We start from the raw sequence: 22,285 nt of genomic DNA on the forward strand, positions 1-22,285 counted from the left end.
ACTCTCTGCTTCTTCTTAGAAACACAACCTCTGTGGATCCATATTAACGTTTCTTTGAAATCTCTAAACGGTTTTTCCTGGATAAAATTCGTGTGCGTAGCTTTTTTTCCATTTGTACACAGGTCATAAATCATTATGTGAAATTTCTTCTTTGCACTTTACACCTTTTTTAATCTTTTTTTTCTGACAAGATGAATTTGCTGCATTATATTTGAGAGCGTGCACTCTAATGAAAAGTGACTGCCGGAGCAAGTTTAAACTCTAGATTTATCTTTTGTTGACACAATCTTTGTAGGTGATGTTAATGGCTAGCATTTTTGTTGAAACTTTGCATCCAATCATTTTCATTTTTTTATGATATGTTTTATTATAAATTTATATTTTTTCGCTTAATTTATTTTTTATTTGTGGCTGTCCTAAAAAAAATATTAAAATGTTTTTACATTGACCACTAGAGTCACTGCAATGGTCTTACTTGCCAGCTTCGCTGTAAAATATGTGCAACACATCGTAAGAGAGTAGTCAAAAAAATGGCATGTCTGTTGCGATTCTGGAAGCAATTCTTTATAGACTGTCTCACTGTCTCTCGCTCTGCTCTCTCAGCACTTCCCCCCTCATTCTGCCTGATGTAATTTCACTGCATATTAATATGCATGTATAATATTATTTCCAATCTTTTTAATCATTGAATCCCACCAGGAGACTAGTTGTAGGAGATATTTCTTTTTCAGGAAATATTTGGCAGCTGACAACATCTTTATATAAATAGTGTGTTTTGTGCCCAGGAATTCTGTCTGGATAATCTGTGCTCTTTTGTTCATTGGCACAGAATTACAAGGAACTGGAGCTGTTGAGGCTGGTGTATTATGGAGGAGTGGAACATGATATTCGCAAAGAAGTTTGGCCTTTTCTACTTGGGCATTACAAGTTTGGAATGACTAAGAAAGAAATGGACCGAGTGAGTAATTAATTTTTTTTTGTAATTAATATACCTTAATAAATGACTCAGATTACAGTAGAGGATGTTTACAAGGATAGGGTAGCATTAAAAATGGATGAATGACCATGGAATTCATGGACTAACAGGTCGGTATTCAGTATAAAGTCCATATAAAGTCCCCCAATAGAACCTTCTGTATGAAAAGGTTGTGTCCTGTTAGAAAACTAATTTAATACATGTCTTGACTGCAAATTTTGAACAGGAATTGCATGTATCATGCTATGATAAGTCTATATGTAGCCCTGCCTAAGACTTAGCCCTCATTCACACGAACGTATGGGGGCACAAATTGCGGCCACATGAAGGCCAACATCTATGTCACCCGGTCACGGTGTGGTTAGTACACAATGGGGCACATTTACTTACCCGGTCCATTCGCGTTCCAGCGGCGGCTTCTCTGACCAGCGTTCGGGTCTTCCGGCGATTCATGAAGGTCCTGCGCCCAATGTCTACCAGGTGGCGCTGCTGCGCCGAAGTCCGCCGAGGTGCCCCGGAGTTCATCGTCTTCATCATGGTGCATGTGAGTATGGCCCGTGCGACCAATTTTTTTTTTTTAAATGCGGCGGTTTTTTCGAATCCGTCGGGTTACCGTTCGGCCATGCCCCCCAATTTCCGTCGCGTGCATGCCAGCGCCGATGCGCCACAAACCAATCGCGTGCGTCAAAATCCCGGGGCAATTCAGGGAAAATCGTCGCAAATCGGAAATATTAGGGTAACACGTCGGGAGAAACGCGAATCGGGCCCTTAGTAAATGACCCCCAATGGGGCACATTTATTTACCTGTCCAAGGAGTTCACCCTAAGTGCATTGTTCCGACCAGAATGCACCCCAGAGCAATTCACGAAGATCGTGCGCCCAATATCCTGCATGTGTCGCTTCCCTGCTCAGGTCCGCCAGAGTTCACCTTCTTTTTCCCGGTGTTTGTAAATGCATGTCTTGCGACACAATTTTAAAGTAAAATCCAGCGCTCACTCCGAATCCATTGGATCATCCAACGGCACGCCCCCTGATTTCTGTTGCATGAAAGCCGCCGCGATTGTGCCAAAATCCGATCGCGTGTGACACAATTTCCTTTTAGATACCTTCTCCAGCCATCCAATCCCCAAAAACGTCGGGAAGTCCAATGAAAATGCTATCCGCGGACCCTTAGTAAATAAGCCCTAGTGTCTCACTGCACTGTGAACAAGCCTGGTGGCTGCACAGGCATTTCCTATACAGGCGGTCCCCTACTTAAGGACACTCGATTTACAGACAGACCCCTCTGACCTCTGGTGAAGTTTTCTGAATGCTTTACTATAGTCCCAGGCTGCAATAATCAGCTGTAAGGTGTCTGTAATGAAGCTTTATTGATAATCCTTGGTCCCATTACAGCAAAAAATGTTTAAACTCCAATTGTCACTGGGGCCAAAATTTTTTTCTGTCTGGATCTACAATTATAAAATATACAGTTTCGACTTACATACAAATTCAACTTAAGAACAAACCTCCGGACCCTATCTTGTACTTAACCCGGGGACTGCCTGTATTTTGCTGTAATATGGTGCAGTCACTCGGCTTTTAGGTGAGAGGGGAGGGGTGAGGAGACCTAACACAACAACATGAGGCCTTACACTCAACAATTGTTTTCATGTTTATAATTTTAATAAAAGCTCCTGTCACTTTTTTGCATTTATTAGGTAAAAAAAATCTAGTGATTGTTTTGTTCTTTACTGCAGGTTGATGAAGCCATTGCTTCCAGGTACCAGAAGGTGATGGCAGAATGGAAAGCATGTGAAGTGATAGTCAAGCAGCGTGAGAAGGAATCACACTCCGCTATTTATGCCAAGTTATCCTCTGGTAGTAGTATCGATAGTCATGTGCAACGCCTGATTCACCGGGACTCTACCATTAGTAATGATGTAAGACACCAGACTATTCCTCTTTATCTATAATATATGCTCACACTTTATGCTTATGCAGATGTTGTCCAGCATCTCCCCCCTGAATGCGGGAGTAGTAAACATTGGCTTTGCTTTTCCGCTGACGTTCAAAATGTCTACAAATAGTTACATCACTGAGGGAACACCCACAGCTTACAATCAGCAGAAGCTGGTGAAGGATGTCAAACAGCGTTAGCATTATTAACATATCAAAATGTTGTGTTTCTCAGGTTTTCATGTCAACAGAAGAAATAGATGTGACAGACAGAGATCTTAAATGTCGGACTGATAAAACGTCCACACACACCACTGTAGCTGGGACGCCATCGGCTATTGTGGCGGCTGAACCACAGCAGTCAGTGGAATTTGATTCTCCAGATTCTGGTCTTCCCTCTTCTCGAAATTACTCTGTGACATCTGGGATCCTTTCTAGTATCGATGATCAGCAAAGCATATGCTTTGAGGAAGATGAATCAAGCACAGAGTCTGATAGGACAGAAATGAGTTTAGGCCCACCACAAAAAACCAAGGGAATTCTCAAGATGCAGGATTCTATCTGCGAAGAGCAACTATGCTCCCAGCTGGAGTACTTAAATAATTCTGAGGACATCTCTTCCATGTGCCCTACATCGTATACAGTAAGTATTGGTAGACATGTTGCTTATGACATGATTTGGAGTTTGCTTGGATTGTTGTTCTCTATTTATAAGTCTATGTTCTCTCTATTAGATAGAATTGTTGGACACTATTGCCTTAAACTTACATCGAATTGATAAAGACGTCCAGAGGTGTGATAGGAATTACTGGTATTTCACATCGGATAATTTAGAAAAGCTTCGGAACATCATGTGCAGGTATCTCATTGTGGCTCATTTTTGTATATTTGTCAAGTAAAAAAAGTTTGTCTAAAAAAAATCAACTGGCCCTTGGAGACAGTTTTATACTAGCACAGGAACTACAGTTTTGTTTTTTCTTATCTCTTCTATTCTTTCAGGTTGTGCTACTTCCATTTCTATCAATAGAGGTAAAGCTACAAGTTAGCCAAAGGGACATTATCCATAAGCAATATCCCTTTACCTCTTATGGATATGCAATTATTAAATGGATTATACAATTATAAAATACAAGTTGGCCAAAGGGACCTTATCCTTAAGACAACATCGCTTTATCTATTGTGGAAATACAATTATTATTGATACAATAATAGTAGTAAAATAAATAGAAATCGTAAAATCTGAATTAGAAATATTTAGGTAAACTTGTATTTTCATGGATTTACAGAATGACACTTGGCGTCCCTTTTTCTCTTACACAAACCTCTTATTGGTAAAAATGAATAAACTATTGACATGTACAGACAGTCCCCGGGTTACGTACAAGATAGGGTCCGGAGGTTTGTTCTTAAGTTGAATTTGTATGTAACTGTATATTTTATAATTGTAGATCCAGACAAAAAAAGTGACAATTGGAGTGTAAACATTTTTTGCTGTAATGAGACCAAGGATTATCAATAAAGCTTTATTACAGACACCTTACAGCTGATCATTTCAGTCTAGGACTATAGTAAAGCATTCAGAAAGCTTCACCAGAGGTCAGAGGGGTCTGTCTGTAACTATGGGTTGTCTGTAAGTCGGGTGTCCTTAAGTAGGGGACCGCCTGTACTTCCTGCAGCATAGTCAGCTCACAGCTATGGATTACATACACTGATATGGAAATGTGTAAAATATCTAACTATTTCATCTTCTAACAATCCCGCTGCTTATATCTTTTTTATACAGTTATGTGTGGGAACACTTGGATGTAGGTTATGTCCAAGGAATGTGTGACCTGCTGGCTCCGTTAATGGTGGTTTTAGATAATGGTAAGTCCGACTATGCTTAAAGTAGTTTTGCAGAACTATGACATTGGTGACATACATTTAGCATAGATATTGCGTGATCTAACTCTCACAACCTTATTTTCTGTGAAGAGGCCAGGGTGTTCAGATGAGAATACAGCTTTCTCTTCTCAGTGATGCCTTTTTTATTGGTGACAAAATCATGTTGTAGTTGAGTCCAATTTAGATTCACAATTTACAGTTGTGCTTGGGATGAATAAGTTAAAGGGATTGTCCACTTTCAGCAAATAATTGATATTGTTTAATGAAAAGTTATACAATTTTCCAATACACTTTCTATAGCAATACCTCACAGTTTTTTAGATCTCTGCTTGCTGTCATTGTTTATAAAGCTTCCAGTGGATACAAATCTTTCCATGGTCACACAGGTGCACGGCTCGTTATATCACACGGCTCTGATTACTCTCTGTGATTATAACGAGCCGTGCACCTGTGTGATATCACATGACCATGGACGGGTTTCTGTCCAATTGGAAGTTAGCATAGACGCTTTCAATAAAACTATAGCAAGCAGAGATCTAGAAAACTGAGGAATTAATACAGAAAGTATATTGGGAAATTGTAGAACTTTTCATTACACAAACAATATTAATTATTTACTGAAAATTGACATACCTTTAAAATTGCTTTTATTTAAACTCATTTAAACTCCTTTAAATTTAAACACTGGAACCTCTTCAACCATTTTGGGACAGTTGTTGAACCCCCACAAATATTAATGACCTTTATTTTGGATAGTTCATTGATATCCTAGTACTCAAAATCTATTTTAAGGTAGTACATGTGATTTGAAATTGATATTAAATATAGACGGCTAGTTCTCACATCACGTCACAAGAAACAGAATTGTCCAGAATTTTCACTTTCCTTTTTCTGCAGATTTGGAGTATATTGTAGCCTTTGGGGCACATGTTTCATAAGTCTGGCTTTGTCCGTCTGTTTTTTTCTTCTTTGCTACAGATACATGTGACCAACAGAAAAGACCTTTTTCCTTATTGAAACATGTGAAGTTTGGTCTTTAATGAATTTATGACTTTTTAAAGCAAAAGTCACAATCAGTTCTAAGCTATTTTATACGCCTGGTCAGGGGCAGCCCTAGATTTACACCAAAATTTGCAGCTTTTATGCAGTTTTTTTTTTTTTTAAAGTCGCAGCATTCACATCTGGATTTAGGCAATAACACTGCAGAAACACAGGAAACACTACAGAAAAGTAGACAATGAAAAAAAAGTTTCAAATGGGCACATGCACCATGAATAGTCTCAAAAAATAGTCTCAAAGAATAGGCAAGCCAGAAGTTTGATCTGTGTTCCTTTTTGTATTGCAAATAGCAAAATTCTCTCAAAGTTTCAGAACATGTAGAATATGTTGGGGAAATATTAATGTAGAAAAATTCATAACATTTGCCTACTTTTACATTCAGTGGGGCACATGTATCAAACTTTTTGCTTGCCTTTTCATGGCTCATGTGCTCATTTGCAACTTTTTTTGCACCTAAGACAGCCTCCCTTCAAAGACTGCAACTTTTTTAAAAAGTCGCACATTTTGCCGCACATTTCTTCCCCTCACCAGAATTTGGCTTAGAACTGATTGCAGCTTTTCACTAAAGAACAAATACCACATGTATGAATAAGGAAATACTGATAAGATACATCTGTCCAGCAGAAAAGCCCAAAAAAACCAACAACAAAAAAGACGGACAGAGCCAAACACAAACAGACTTATGATATATGTGACCTAGATTGTCATGGAAATCTAGTGAATAATTAAATATTCTCTCTATAGATTTGATGGCATATAGCTGTTTTACCCAACTGATGAAGAGAATGAGTCAAAACTTCCCAAATGGAGGGGCCATGGACACGCACTTTGCAAACATGAGATCTTTAATCCAGGTGAGCTATACCTGTACCCTTGTCTTTATGAATGAAATGTATAGTGTTTGTTATTCTGAAGGATATGGTTAATGTCATTTTGATCCAGGTAGTTATTCTGACTGTCTGGGAAGGGATGTTTTTTGTTGCCTTCCTCTGGGCTATAGGCCACCAAGTTTGGACTATGACACTATGGTTAGAGTACTTGTGCTTCTGTTTAGCAAGATTTGGTTTTGAGTACTATTAATAATATATTGCAAATTGGGGGACCTGGTTAAGATTTTTCATTAGGCTCCAGCAACTTAGTTAAACCTCTACTCTAACCCCTTGCCCCACCAGGACGTACAGAAACATCACAGTGCCACAATTGCACTCCATGCAATTGCAATTTGCAGCAAACACCCACCGATAACACCCACGATCAGTGCTGGCACTGATCACGTGTTTTAACCCTCTACATGCCGACAGCAAAGCTGCCATCTTGGCTGTGAATGCTCCGTGTGACGTAAACGGGGAGAAACGATTTGTTGCCATTACATCCTGGGGTCTTTATAAGACACAGAACGAGGCTGGAGGGAAGTGGGGATTTGAGTAGTATAAGGCCCCCTCCCCCTGGCCATATTTACCACAGGGTTAATATATTATTACATATTATTCTCATACTGTTGAATTTGTTCTTTAAGACATGGGTAGTGGAGTACCGGAGGGGGGAATAGATTTGTTTACACACAAAAGAAAATAATCTCTTTAGCGATGCAACTTGTGCCAATAAATACATTATGTTTCATTACTACGGTTCTCTTGCGCAAAGCTGATATGGCATAAGGGATTTATTGTCCCTGCAAATTTACCTCAGATTCTACATATGAGAACAACACACATTAATGATTATAAGCAGATCTGACTAAAAGATAGTGCCATTAGCAAAACAAATTAACTTTTCTCAGATTATGTTCATCACATTGATAATAGCTATAATAAAATACTCATCATAAACACTATAAAGATTAGTGTCATGGAAAGCTTACATACAATGCTGATGATTAGGCCTACACACAATTTGGTGCTTTTTAATTGTATGTTTAGATACATTGCACATTTAATATACTTTTTTAACAAAAATGTTATTGTGCAACTACTTTTGTTTTTTCCTCTATCCTATTTCCATTTTGTTGCATCTTCTTTTCAAGTTTTTTGGATGTTTTGGTGCAGCATTCACTGTACTGTTAAACTACATATTATTATTATTATTTTCATTTTTTTGCTGCATACATATTTAGATCGAAACACTTTTTGTGAACAAAAACAGTGTGAGGGCTTGCCTTTTGTGGGATAAGCAATGATGAATGGCTTTTTGAATATGTTTATCCCATTTTTACTTTTAATTTGTGTTCTGCGGCTTTCACTGTTTTTATGGTGCTATACAGTGATTTTGTACACATTTTAGTTGTTTTTTCCATAATAAAGCATTTATTGCCATTTTTTATAGACTTTATTTTCATTTTCCAAGAATACAACAGTGTACAAAGGCAAACACCTCAGGGAAGTACAAGCTACAATCATAGAAGATGGGCAATCAGCACAAAATATCAACATAGGATAAGTACACCAGCCAGTGATGCAAAAAAAGAGAGATAGTTGCACCCACAAAGAGAACCCCTTCTCTAAGGCGGAGAACACACATTCACCTGACCATTCACACATCACACAGATGGAGCTATAACTCCTCCACACCTGAAGCAGTCTGGGCTGCAAAGGGAAATGAGTTTATAAACTGTAAGTTCTGCATTAATCAGCGAGATCCATTTGGCTAAAGTAGGAGGCTTCCAGTTCAGCAAAATAACCTTCCTACCATAGAACATTAGGAGTCTAAACAGAGCCCTCTGAAATGTAGCCTGAAGAATGTCCCCTTCCAGGCCCAGAAGACACACCAAAGTAGAGCAGACACCTGGGAGACACAGACACTCGTTAATGTAGCAATTAATGTCCATCCAATAATGCTGAATGGATTGGCATTTCCGAACCATGTGAAAGAGAGTCCGGAGTCCGGATTGCTTATATAAGGTATATGTAGGATTCCCAAGGTCTTTGGTTCTGGCAGTGGCTTCCATGTGACTGTACTCAATCTTCCTCCCTCCCAAACTGGACCCTTAGCGCGTGGTGCAATTGCAGGTACCTATAGAAAGCTATAGGAGCTAGATTAAACTCTTGATTAGATATTTAATATAACCCATGAACCTTCCCTCCCTGTAGACCAAGTTGGTCAACGCTTCATATGAGCCCCCTAGGACAGTAGTTGGATTGTTGGAGTCCCCCTTTATCCACAACATGTCAACTGTACTGCCTGGTAGTAGTTCTGCTTATGGGGTAAAGCAAGCCCTCCTCTGTCATAGTATCTCTTAAAAATGGTGTCAGGAATTTATCAATAGAGAAGAGAGGAAATGAGATTTGGGCAACAAATCACGGGCACGGGCACTGTATAGATAGAGGAGTTTGGGCAAGAGGACCATCTTAAAAATATCATTTTTTAACATTTTTACAATTATGTTTTATGATTTTGTTAATGGTCCTGCATCAGTGATCTTTTGCAATGTGTATGTTGTCTGTCTGGTATTTGTAAAAACCAACTGTTGGTCACTGATAGCCTTAGCAACTTAGTGCCCAATTGTTCAGCAACCCATGTTTGACCACAACATCTAAGGGGTAACAGACCCAGAACTGATGCTACGTCTAATACCAACCACTTCCTACTGTAAATGCAGCAGGCTGAGCTCCTGTGCTTGGTGGTCATGCCATGCAAGTACTATGTCCATGTGCTATAATTGATGTTGCTTTTTCTAAATTGTAATGAAATAAAACCCCTTTAAAGCTCATAACTACAAGACAAACTTTTGAAATAATGTGAACATATCAATATTTTATTTTTGCTTAAAATATATTCAGTATAAATATCCCTGTAGGAACCTCTGATGCAGAATCCATTAGAACGCAGGAATGAAAATGCAGGACTTTGTAATTCTGATGGATAAAAAGACATTATAACATAACAGATATCAGCACCAACAATAAAATAACCTAGTAACTGTAGTAATCAAATTAATCATCTGTTTAACCTGTAGGGCCCATAGTTAGGTTACAGTCTTGTTCCACCAGAGGATCTTTTGGTTCTGTGTTGGGCCAGTCCACACCCCAAAGGAGATTTGCATTTCCTTCACTTCCTATATTTTCCTTTGTTCTACTCCTGAACAGAGAAAAACACCGAAAATATCAAATGGAAATGTTAATGTTGTCAAAATTTACAGATGCCATTTTGTTCTACTGTATCCAAAACTGGTTATAGTCTCCTTTGGCAAAAGCAAATTTCATTGAATCCATTGTTCAGCAACCTTCCCTCCTCCATGCAGATTTGTTTTCAGGTGTCATAGTTGAAGGATTTTCTTATTTCATCTTCATCAAATTTAAGGGGATTTTTGGCCTTTGACACATAGCAAAGTCCACTTTTGGAAAAGCATACATTTACCAACAGGAAGTCTTACATGATCCTCAACCTAGTGCAAATGATAAATCATTGGTGATTTTCTGATTCTGAGCAGCTGAATGCAGTAAAGTAACCCCAAACTAGAACAGTGTATATTTATAACAAAGCATGACATTGCAAAGCTCCTCTGTCACCATCATAGAAACCATTTCCTTGTCTAATTATGCTCTGCAACATCTGATAAGGACACGCTTCCATATGGATTCTTCTTAGAGTAATATAATATGTAACAAGAAGAAAAAGTTGACCTTTACATTTTTTTCCAGATTTTGGACTCCGAACTTTTTGAACTGATGCACCAGAATGGAGACTACACACATTTCTACTTCTGTTATCGTTGGTTTCTTCTCGATTTTAAAAGAGGTACTCATATTCTGATCGAACGGATCATTAGAAGACCCTTTTAATTAAGTTTTGGAATCTGTCAGTAAATTATTTCTGTATGTAACACAGTTGAGTATTGAGATGATAATCCATTTTGGGAACGGGGGCTGATCTTTCTTGGTGAGGCAAACAACAATGCTAGGTTCACATCCCGTTTTCAGCATACACTGAGTGTATACACCAGGAAAACTCCTGTTGATGCACTCAGCATATACATAGACTTGTACTGGCAGACAGTTGAATAGTTTTTGCCTCCGTGTGACTGGTATGCAGTGTATACTGTGGAAAAATCAGCAAGCTATGTCTATCCCTTCTGCTGAACAACATGCTTAACCAAGGCCATTTAACACAATAGGAATCGGACCCCCCCCCCCAAGCCGCCGCTTAGCATATACATCACTCAAAAGGAGGGGGGACAATGACATCACTGGGAGAAACACCCCGTAGTAATGAGTGGCTGTGACACCCCACCACCCCCACATTCAGGGCAGAGGAGGAGGCACCAGGCGACGTACACCACTCTAAAAGTGTACAGTGGGAAACGTTTGTGCCATTTGTTGTAAGTCCTATCGGAATCTTCCCAAACTGTCCCTATAGTGAAATGTGATACGAACCTAGCCAGATAAAGTTGACTCTTGGGTAAGCCTCTCCATGCTGTTCATAAGTATCAGAACTGGGGCTTTATTGCTTAACCCCTTCGCGACATGCTACGTAATAATATTGTCAGGAACAGTTAGATAGAGAGGGCTCATGGGTTGAGTCCTCTTTGTACCCAGTAGGTGTCTGCTGCATATTGCAGCAAACACCCACCGGTAACACTCATGGTTGGTGCTGGCAACAATTGCGTGTATTAACCATGTGTCCAGCAAAGCTGCCAGTGGCAATCAGTAATATGACACCCGGGAGTCTATACTAGTCTTTCAGCCTGATCCAGCAGACGCTTAGAGATCCCTAGCAAAGCTGCCATGTACTGCAATATTACAGTAGTGCAGTATATGGTAGAAGCGCTCAGGCACTCAAGGTTTAAAGTACCCTTGGAGGTCTAAGTAAAAAATAAAAAAGGAAAAAAATATATAACAACCTAAAAGTTGAACTCAAACCCCCTTTTCCTGGAACTGAAATAAAAATAAATAAACCAAAAAATTGATGAACATGTTAAGTATCACTGCATTCCAAAATACCCGATCTGTCAATATATAAAAACACAGTAAGAAAAGATCCAAGCAGCACTATCAAAACAAAAATAAAAAGCGGGTGCACGCCTAAGAGGGCCAGGCATCAGGTCCTTCAATTATATAGACAAAGGAAAAAAAGGCAGCACACCAGATTGTAGTGAAATTTCACTACAATCTGGTGTGCTGCCTTTTTTTCCTTTGTCTACAAAATATAAAAACAGATATTCCTGGTGTTAAACCCCATGTCCGAATCGCCACTTTTTTGCTATTTTAATAAAAAGTGATCACAAGGTCGTACAGTCCCCAAAATAGTAGCAATGAAAAACGTCTCAATTAAAACATATTAAAACCTTTATAAATGTGGTATACCAATGGTCGTACCAACCCTAGGAATAAAGTGGAGGTGTCAAATATCAAACAAAAAATGAAAGGCATAAATACAGAACCTACAAGAATGTGGCGCAAACACGTTTTTTCGCCAATTGCACTCATTTTTTACCCGCTTCCCAGTCCACAGCATGGAATATTAGATACCATCACTGGAAAGGACAATTTATTACAAAGAAACAAGCCCAAACACAGCTCATGTCCATGGAAAAATAAAGAATTTATGGATTTTTGAACAAAAAATGGAACCACAAAAACGAAGGGGTTAAGTTACATAAATCAAGTATATTGCAACCCAATGGGTCCTACCTACACGAGTCACTACATGTTGCTATTCTATTGACTTTATCCAAAATTGTTTTCTAATTGCTGACCATAATATTGTAGAATGGGAAACATTTACTTACCCGGCCGCTGGAGTTCACAGAAAGTGCATTGTGCGTCTATAATGCCCTGTGCCGCGATTCACTAAGATCGTGCACCTGATATCCTGCATGTGTCGCTTTCCCACTCAGGTCCGACAGAGTTCACCATCTTTTTAGTGGTGCATGTAAGTGCTTGGGCTTGCAACACAATTTGAAAGTCAAAGTGGTATTCCCATCTCGGCATTCACATTTAATTTAAATCATTTGCCATATGTAAACATTTCTTCAATTGGATGTTATTAAGAAAAAATGTTCCTGTGTGAAGATAATTTCTCAGAAATGTAGCCATGTTGTCCCTTAGAAACAAAATTGCTTCCTCGGATACGACCACCTCACACTCTGGCAGCGATGGCCAGACATGCGCTATTGAGACCTGTCTGACCTCCTGGATTCAGGGTTCATTACCACAGGACGGCTGTGGGACCTGCAGTAACTCCTGGACATTTCATATACAAACACGCTTTTGTTTCTTTGTGCACTCACTCCAGAAGAGGTGGCCGTATCCAAGGACACAGTCTTGTTTCTAAGGGGCCATAAGACTACATAAATTATCTTCACACGGGTAAATGTTTTTTAATAACATCTTATTGAAGAAATGTTTATACAGGCAGTCCCCAGGTTACATACAAGATAGGGTCTGTAGGTTTGTTCTTAAGTTGAATTTGTATGTAAGTCGGAACTGTATATTTTATCATTGTAATCCCAGACAGAATTTTTTTGGTCTCTGTGACAGTTGGATTTAAAAATTGTTGGGTTGTCATAAGAATAAGGATTAACACTAAAGCTTCATTACAGACACCTGTGATAACTGTTATAGCTGATGATTGTAGCCTAGGACTAAAGTACAGTAAATGACCAATATCCAGTGTTCCGTTTGTAACTAGGGGTTGTATGTAAGTCGAGTGTTCTTAAGTAGGGGACCGCCTGTATATGGCAGATTAATAAAATTGAATGTGAATGTCCAGACGAAAATACCCCTTTAAATCCTGCGCTCAGTCCGAATCAGTTGGATTGTCCAACAGCATGCCCCCTAATCTGCGTGGCATGGAAGCCAGCGCAGCTGCGTCCAAAACGGATCATGTGCACCAAAATCCCAGCGCAGACACTTGTTAAATACCTGTGCAAGCCGTGTAATCCCCGAAAAAGGCTCACAGACTGACGCAACTCTTAGTAAATGAGCCCCAATGAGTCATGCTGATGGCTATAGGATGAACTTAAATTCAAGCTTTTCCTTCAAGCACCAATGATTTCATTGTCCTAAATACTTTACTTTGAAATGTACATTTATTATCTGTTCTTTTTATCAGAATTGTTGTATGAAGATGTATTTGCTGTTTGGGAAGTTATATGGGCGGCCAGACAAATTTCCTCAGAGCATTTTGTATTGTTTATCGCCCTTGCTCTTGTGCAAGTGTATCGAGAGATCGTTCGAGACAACAACATGGATTTTACAGATATCATCAAATTTTTTAATGGTAAGAATTCCAGGGTTCTAATTGATTTTTTTTCTTTCTTGTATTTACTGATCACAAATAGTGAGGTCATGCAAATATATATATATACAGGCAGTCCCCGGGTTACATACAAGATAGGGTCTGTAGGTTTGTTCTTAAATTGAGTTTGTGTGTAAGTTGGAACTGTATATTTTATCATTGTAATCCCAGACAGAACTTTTTTGGTCTCTGTGACAATTGGATTTTAAAAATGTTGTGTTGTCATAAGAACCAGGATTAACAATAAAGCTTCATTACAGACAAACTGTTACAGCTGTTTATTGAAGCCTAGGACTAAAGTACAATAAATTACCAACATCCAGAGGACCGTTTGTAACTAGGGGTCGTATGTAAGTCAAGTCGTATCTATGTGTATATATCTTGAACACATAAAAACCTAATGTAAAAGCCTTGATAAACCTCCCATTGAGAGTTGTCCGTGTTTTGAGAATGTGGGTCACTTGAGGTCTCATTTTATTTTGGGATTCCTTCAGTGTTCCAAATGGTTGATGGTTGATATTATTGGAAAAATAATGTTGCAAAAGCCAAAATATAGATAAATGAGTTTGGTATTTGGTATAACATAACATAACAAATGGTTCTCATAAACTTTAAATCTATGTATAGCTCAAAAATTGTTCCTACAGTGATAATTCATGTTTTAATAGAATGAACGAATGAACCAATAATGGTCATTTGTCAATTGAAAATTTAAACAGATTAAACGTAAAATCCTCATTTTGTTTTGGTAGAAATGGCCGAGCATCATGACGCACAGCTCATCCTGAGGATAGCCCGGGAACTAGTGCACAAGGTTCAAACTCTGATTGAAAATAAATGAGGAACTTCCATATTAACTGAAGACCATCAAAAGCAGGATCATCATCCAGAGGTGCTCATCGGGCCTTCAACTGTGTCCAGCAGTGGATCCCATCTCCTGTTAACCAGTATATCAATGCCAATCTTTACAGGATGTTTTACATTTCTCACTTTGCTATGAAAAATAAAAGAAAAAAAATCAGTTAAGATGAACCAAGGATCAGCCCCCAGTTCGCTGAAACGGGAAAACTTGATAAGGCACCAGCTTTTGTGCACCCTTGATTTCCTTGCTGCTGTTATAGTGGCAGTAAATCCTCGTCTTCAGAGACCGAAATGTTATTCTGTGTTGGCCAAGGAATTTTTCGAAATCTTCTCCTTTTAGTTGACTTCCTCAGAGGACAGATGCCATATAAAGCCCTTGACAGATTATGTTGAGTTAATGTTCTGTATTTTGTTCAGCATGCAGATGTGTCTTTATAATCCACTGTGACTACCATGAAGCGCTGTTTACAAAAACACCCTGGCATGTGATGGGCTGTGTAGTCTGTGCCGATAACCATTCGATCAGTCAATGATACATTTCCTCCAACTTCAGCTCACATTATCTTTAGGCTCATTATAAAGTCAAGGATACAAGACAATTACATGAGTTTGTTGCCTTTGCCTACCCGTAGTCACTTGAAGGTTGGATTAGAAGTGGCCAAGTGACTAGAGTTCACAAGTGCTCCTGGAGATTTCCAGAAAATGTTAATGAGGTTACATAGATGGAGAGAAAGTCACAAATCATATCCATTCTCAGGTGTTTTACACATCATATCAAGATGCTAAGTGACCAGGGACGCCTCCATGTTTGATACATAAAGCAGCTGTTATTAATAATAATTTAGCTAAATTATTTATGAACCAGACTGCACCTTATGGATCATTTTTGTCATTGAAGGGCTTTTTTTTTTGGCCAAAATGTATGCATGTACTTTACTTAGGTGGTAACCTTTGTGTAACCTATGGTTTAATCGGAGTGCCTGGTCTGTTTTGTTGAAGTTGTGTCTGTGTTATGTTTTTTCAAGAGACTGCAGTATTATTAATGAGTGGGGAAACCATGGTGCATGATGGATGCATGTATGTTCTCTGTAAGGGTAAGGACTCCTTTGTTACTCTTTTGTTATTTTATTATTTAATCAAGACTCATTTGTCTTTGCAATTGTGCAAATTGAGAAGGTTACAGCTAAATCAGAATCTTCCAAAATTCAAAACATTTGCAAATTTTTCCCATTCCTGAGCATATAGTTATAATAGTGTCCCAATGTCTAGTGAGAAGTTAATTTGAGTTACTTTACTGTATATCATTGTAGCCTAGCCACAGGAGAGTGTGCCATCTTCTAAGGTGCTCATTTTGGCAAATTCCCTGTCTGTGGGAATAGATACGAACCAGAAAGTGTTAGTTATATTTGCTGCATTTTATGACAACCTCCAAGAGAAATCAATATTCACCTACTCATGGTTGGGAGTGGTAGTTAGGGTGAAAGCTCCAGCCCTTCATCCAGATGGGGAACCACTTTAACCATGAAACCCAGGTATCCTACTTGTATAGTAGTAATGTTCACATATAACAAAGAGGGTATATTGTTCCATGTTTATTACCTTTATCTAGACTATTTTACACCTACTATTTCTGTGGTAGCTGCCTAGTACGTAGGTTATTCAGTCTTCTGACTTTACACATTGAGGAAGATAATTTTATTTAGGATAAACCCCTCCCCAATAATTTCTTGGGCATAAAGATATCAATGATAGATTTTTCTCTTTTTGATGACTTTCTACTAGTTACAGTAGAGAGCTAATCCAATGAGAAACTTATTGTAGAGGAGGTGTCATGTCGCTTAGCCAAAGTAAACCATCAAGTTTTCATGTGATGTCTCCACCAGCATATGGATTAGATCAACACATCACTACTATATTCCCTGGTGTGGACACCTAGAATGTATTCTGTATAAAAACCTACTTTTACACTAGGCATATGGCCAGATGTTATATCGGTGGACAACCCATGTAATAATACCCCTTTGTATGTTGTAAACTATGTCCTCTGTGCATTAGGGACATACATCATGATTATGTCATACATATCTACCTTCATACAGAATATCAACTCAAAATTATAGATTTAGTGAATGCAAATATCACAGCCCCTGTATTTTTGTATGACTGTGTTTCTCTTTATAGTGTTGTATTTTGCATTTGCCAAATTAGTTTGGATAGAAGATAAGACTGGAAAATAGGTTTTTGATAATAATTTTCATATAAACCTGCCTTATATGAATGTATATATAGATTATCAGATTGTTGTCTTTATATGTTGTAGGGATTTTTATTGTACAGAAATCAAAATTAGGCACAGGTAAAAAAAAAAATACAAAAAAATAGAAATATTTTTATGCGCCTTAGGAAACCTCATCACTACAGACCAAAATTTACTATAAACCAGTATCCCGATTTAGTGGGGAATTGGTGGCCCTGGTTCCCAAGTGTCTGGCAGCTGCATATACTACCTTGTACTAGTGACACCAAACAGATTGTAAAACTAGGGCCAAAACCATATCACATTCGATATTTTAGAATTTTCATTTTTAATACCTTTGGCTTAATATATCTTTTGACCTGAAAAAAGGTTTGGACTTGTGCTATTTCTGTTATTTATCTTAGTGCTAGAGCATATAATGGTTATTTTTAGGGTTCTTTTGTTTTGACTACCACAACTACCAGATTAAGAGGCCACTAAACCTCAGCCTTATTATGTTACATACTTGTCAACTCTAGTAGGAATTGGTACAGGTTTCCTTTTAACTGAATGTGTTCTAAAGAAGCAAGAAGGACCCGTTAGTCTAATAAAAATTAATAAAATCAAGTTTTTAAAGTTTTTTACATAATACAAATATTCTATTGACAACTTAAGATAAGGTTCCTAAAATGACTAAACATTACTTGTCTATCCCTGATCCTATGCTCACGCCCTTGTCTTGTACCAGAGAGAATGCCTAATCATTTCCTGTATGCCAGAGGACAAGAGGAAATTGAATTCAGCAGGGTGACTGCCCCCCCCCCCCCCCCCCACTGGTGCCAGTATCTACTAAGAGGCTCCGGCATTTGAGTAGATGGGGCCCCAATATCAACCAGGGTCTGCTAAGCCTAGGCCTGATCTGGTGGAGATTTTTGCTATAGTCTACTCCAGTTTTCTATTGGAGACTATAGGTAATGCGGCAGCCCAGAGCGTTCACACCCCTGACCGCCCACTGCCTGCCACGTGCTCAAACACACCAAAAGTGAACTGCAGGACGGAAAACTTTTAGAAGTGGTGGAGAATTGTATGCCTTCTTTGCCAAGAAACTGGTGGAGATACCATAATAAATCTCCACATTGTGTAAAGTTATAAACTCCATATACAATCTGCGATATTTATTTGAGCTTTCTAGCAGCCTGCATCGGCTCATATACACAATACATCCTTGCATCATTGCCAACAGTTACTATTTCAGCTATTTCTACTTTTATTGGATTACACCAGACATTTGACACTTTCAATCAATGAGCCTTGGGCACCAATGATCCTACAGCCAGTTAACAGTTGTCCCTATTTGGACTTTCTTTTTGGTGGGTACACATGTATGTCAGGAGATCTTTTTGGAGAGAATTTATCCTTAATATTATGCATCATATTTTGACATAGTTCTATATCACAAAGAAAAACGTAGTAGTCATTACATCAACCAAAGAGGCAGCAGTATAATCCAGATAAGATTCAAGCTGGTTAATACTTTTTGTGATTTTCTCATCTAATACATTTTGCCGTGGAATTGGAGTGAAGAAGTGGCCACACATGCACACATCTCTCCAGTTAACTTTAATGGGACTTCCAAGGATAGACCAGCCTCCTTACCCATCTATTTTTTCAAAATGGCCACCTTTCTGCTCAAAGCAATGAGAAATGGTTTTGGGTCTTACATCTTTATGACAATTAAGCTGCTGATTTTGTGGATCCAGAGGATTCTCCTAAATCTTATAGTGGAAAAAACTGTCCCAATGCCACGGAAAAGGACTAGTCACCATGAAGAAATAAAGTAGGGTCCACAAGGTGTTTCCGTACCCCTATTACTGTTGCTAAGCCTGACTCGAAGAAATATCACTATGTTATTGTAGGTATCCAGTGTCACTTATTTGTAGCTCAAGTTCCTTTGTAGAAAGAGAAATGTCAAGCATATTGGCGGAGGCGACTGTATCTGGCATAGAAGTGCTCTGATACTGGCATTTCGTATTAGATGGTGCCGTAAGTTCTTCTTGTCTTTAACAGACATTTATTAAGAAACGTAAACCCTTCTGCTGCAATTGGAAATGTCAGAGAGCTATTAGATTGCCTTCCACCAGATCTAGCCCCACATAACTGGTGTTAAACGGATGACATTCTGCGTTCATAATTTCAGCAAACTGAGATTGTAATGCAATACAGGAACAGTCGGGAAATACGAGCCATGTATCCACATTGCAATGAAAAGTTGTCTTCTACAAGTTGGTGTTCTCAAAGAGGGTTGTATGACACTAGTATGTATCATAATGGTGGCACTTTAAATCTGGCCTTAATAAGGAGGTGTCTTCTCAAAGAGTTGGTGTCATTCAGATCATGTTCTTCCTGTCTAATAAATCAATTTAATTGTTTAGTAAAACAGATATAAATGGATGGACAATCTATAATACAATACAGAGACTGCAATGTTAAAAACAAAAACCAGATTGGGCACAAGTTAATTATTTTTGAGAACACGAGAGAGTGGTGGACAGGAATAGATAAAGCCAAAACTCAGAAGTTTTTTTTTACATTAAAGTAGTTGCCCACCATCACATAACTTTACTGGTAAGTGCAAGACCCTATTAGGCTCCCCCATATAGTACATATCCTACTATGTAGCTCTCCATCTGCCACTGGTGGATCACGTGACATTTGGCTTATAAAGATTAGTACTATATGGGTGACCCTATTAGGGTAAAGTTTTGTGATAGTGGCCAACCCCTTTATGCTCTGTGGATCCGCAGATGGATAATTGTTTGTTTTGTTTATAAAAATGTATTGGATGGACTGCAAAAACTTGATCTGAATGAACCTTTACTGTAAGCAAAATCTTTTTACTTGCCAACCCCTGAAGGGTTGAGCACTTTTCAAAACATCTCTTCCATCAGATATATCTCTGCATGTATATGTACCTGAGTCTTTGCCTCCTTTGAAAACTGTAGCCTTTCCCTGTTCCCACAATGCTGCCCTCTCTCTCCCTGCTCTAGACCCTCCTCATTGTGTCACCCACTGTGTCTCTATGATCACTGTCCGTCCTCACTGACAGAGACTGGACAAGGGAAGGGGAATGGTGTATGATGAGTCATAACTCTCCTGCTACAGCTCCTCCTATTCATCAGAGCTCATAGATGTAAACAAAGAAGCATGGAGTATCTGCGTGGTACAAAAGTGCTAGGCAATTGTAACAGCCATAATAATGACTAATTTGCTCAATGACAAATGTGACTAGGAAATAAACAACAGTTGCATATAATTATCCTAATAACAATTAAAGTTTCAAAAGTTCTCTATGGGTCAAAATAAACTATGGAGACAATGGGATCTGCCAAGGGATGTTACATCTATCTGCAGGTTTGAGGGAGGTGGACATTGCTAAATATAATGAAACAATATTTTAAAAAAATGTTCATTTTAACCTTTTATGTTAAATATAGGATGTGTGGAGATCTGTGAAGGGTTATAAGGTGCAGCCCAGTTTTTAGACAATGAAATTCCATGATCATGCTTTGCTGTTGCTAAGATGGTGGTATGACCTGTGGGACAGTAGTGCAGATCATTACGGTGAAGTTTGCACCTCACTTCCAGCGCAGTTCTGTGATGTTTATAGACACAAATTTTGTTGAGATTTATCAGAAGTGTTTGAGAGTAAAACTGTTCTAGTTGCTGATGGCAACCAATCAGGGCTCAGCTTTCATTTCCCCACAGCTGTTTATAAAATTGAAGCTGAGCCCTGATTGGTTGCCACGGGTGACTAGAACAGTTTTACTTCAGACACTTCTGATAAATCTGCCTCAAAATTATCTTAAATACTTGGGGAGAGCTATCAGAAGTGTCTGAAAGCAGAAGTGTTCTTATTCCCATGGCAACCAATCAGAGCTAAGTTTTCATTCCCCCACAGTTGTTTATAAAATGAAAGCTTAGCTCTGATTGGTGTCCATGGGCAACTAGAACAGTTTTACCTCAGACACTTTTGATAAATCTCCCCCAATATTCAGATGACGTACTATAGTTTTCATAAAAGCACAGGTATATTGTATGTTTATGGAGACTTCCTCCCCACTGCTGTGCCAACCTCTGGGCATAATGCCCGTGATAACTGTACACGTTGTGAGCTTTTTATTATTTCTTTTAACCTTTCATTTTGTTTTGGAGACAAATGTTACCAGTTCTCAAGCACTGCCATGTACCTATCAGATATATTTATCTTTCAGTGTAAAATAAGAATAAAACATGGTTGGACTTTTTTGTGAATAAACATCTTGGGCCTCTTGTTTATTTTGTTGTTCCTAACATGCACATTACTAGAATGAAGATATTGGAACCGCACCCATCATCCTGGGCAGTAAAGGTGCAGTTCACACCTGTGTTCAGCAGGTTCCGTTCCCAATTCCTTCATGAAATAGAGCAGGAGCCTGTGTCTTTTTTATGCTATTATAACAGAAGGCAACCTTCTGTACCTGGAAGTGAATGGGGGACAAAAGGTGAACTGACCCCATTGACTTCTATGTTTCCATGTCATTTAAAATGGAGAGTGTAAGGAAAACTCCAGACACAGGTGTGAGTAGAGCCTTAGACCGCTGAACCATTTGTAGCCCAAACAAAAAGCACAAAGTACTCCATTTGTGCTACATTCACTACAATGGAAAGAGGGTCCACCACGTCCCCCAATGTTATAAACTACTCACCATATTGTAGAGAAACGCGTTTTCTTTCAGTCCATTACGTGGTCTACAGGAAATTTCTGCTTCAATCTATGTACCAGCGGGTGCTCCGGGGCTGTGCTCTTAGTACCTGGGAACACTGCTGTCCTGGCTAGATCCCTGCCATCTACTCCCCGAGGAGAGCACCACCAAGGCACCACCATTCTTCACTGTTGTGATTGTATTTGCCAGGTGATTAGCATTATTGCTTAGAATTAACACCAAAAAGTTCAATCTTTGTCTCATCAAACCAGATAATCTTATTTCTTATAGTCTTGGAGTCCTTCATGTGTTTTTTGCAAACTGTATGCAGATTTTCATATGTCTATATAGAGA

The 22,285-nt window shown here is 38.7% G+C and overlaps 1 protein-coding gene across 2 annotated transcripts in view; it reads left to right on the forward strand.

Moving 5' to 3' along the window:
• The window catches only part of SGSM2 (small G protein signaling modulator 2), a 221,293-nt gene extending 199,803 nt beyond the window's left edge, over window positions 1-21,490 (forward strand). For both annotated transcript variants that reach the window (XM_072138185.1, XM_072138186.1), the window contains 9 exons: window positions 830-958; window positions 2,716-2,898; window positions 3,150-3,557; window positions 3,649-3,773; window positions 4,698-4,780; window positions 6,602-6,711; window positions 10,495-10,591; window positions 13,907-14,074; window positions 14,845-21,490. In XM_072138185.1, coding sequence (XP_071994286.1) covers window positions 830-958; window positions 2,716-2,898; window positions 3,150-3,557; window positions 3,649-3,773; window positions 4,698-4,780; window positions 6,602-6,711; window positions 10,495-10,591; window positions 13,907-14,074; window positions 14,845-14,933 — 1,392 coding nt within the window. In that variant the 3' untranslated portion in view covers window positions 14,934-21,490. The remainder of the gene's footprint in view (window positions 1-829; window positions 959-2,715; window positions 2,899-3,149; window positions 3,558-3,648; window positions 3,774-4,697; window positions 4,781-6,601; window positions 6,712-10,494; window positions 10,592-13,906; window positions 14,075-14,844) is intronic.
• Window positions 21,491-22,285: the final 795 nt, after the last annotated feature.

The sequence above is a fragment of the Engystomops pustulosus genome, chromosome 2 (assembly GCF_040894005.1).
Source record: "Engystomops pustulosus chromosome 2, aEngPut4.maternal, whole genome shotgun sequence".
Classification (NCBI taxonomy): domain Eukaryota; kingdom Metazoa; phylum Chordata; class Amphibia; order Anura; family Leptodactylidae; genus Engystomops; species Engystomops pustulosus.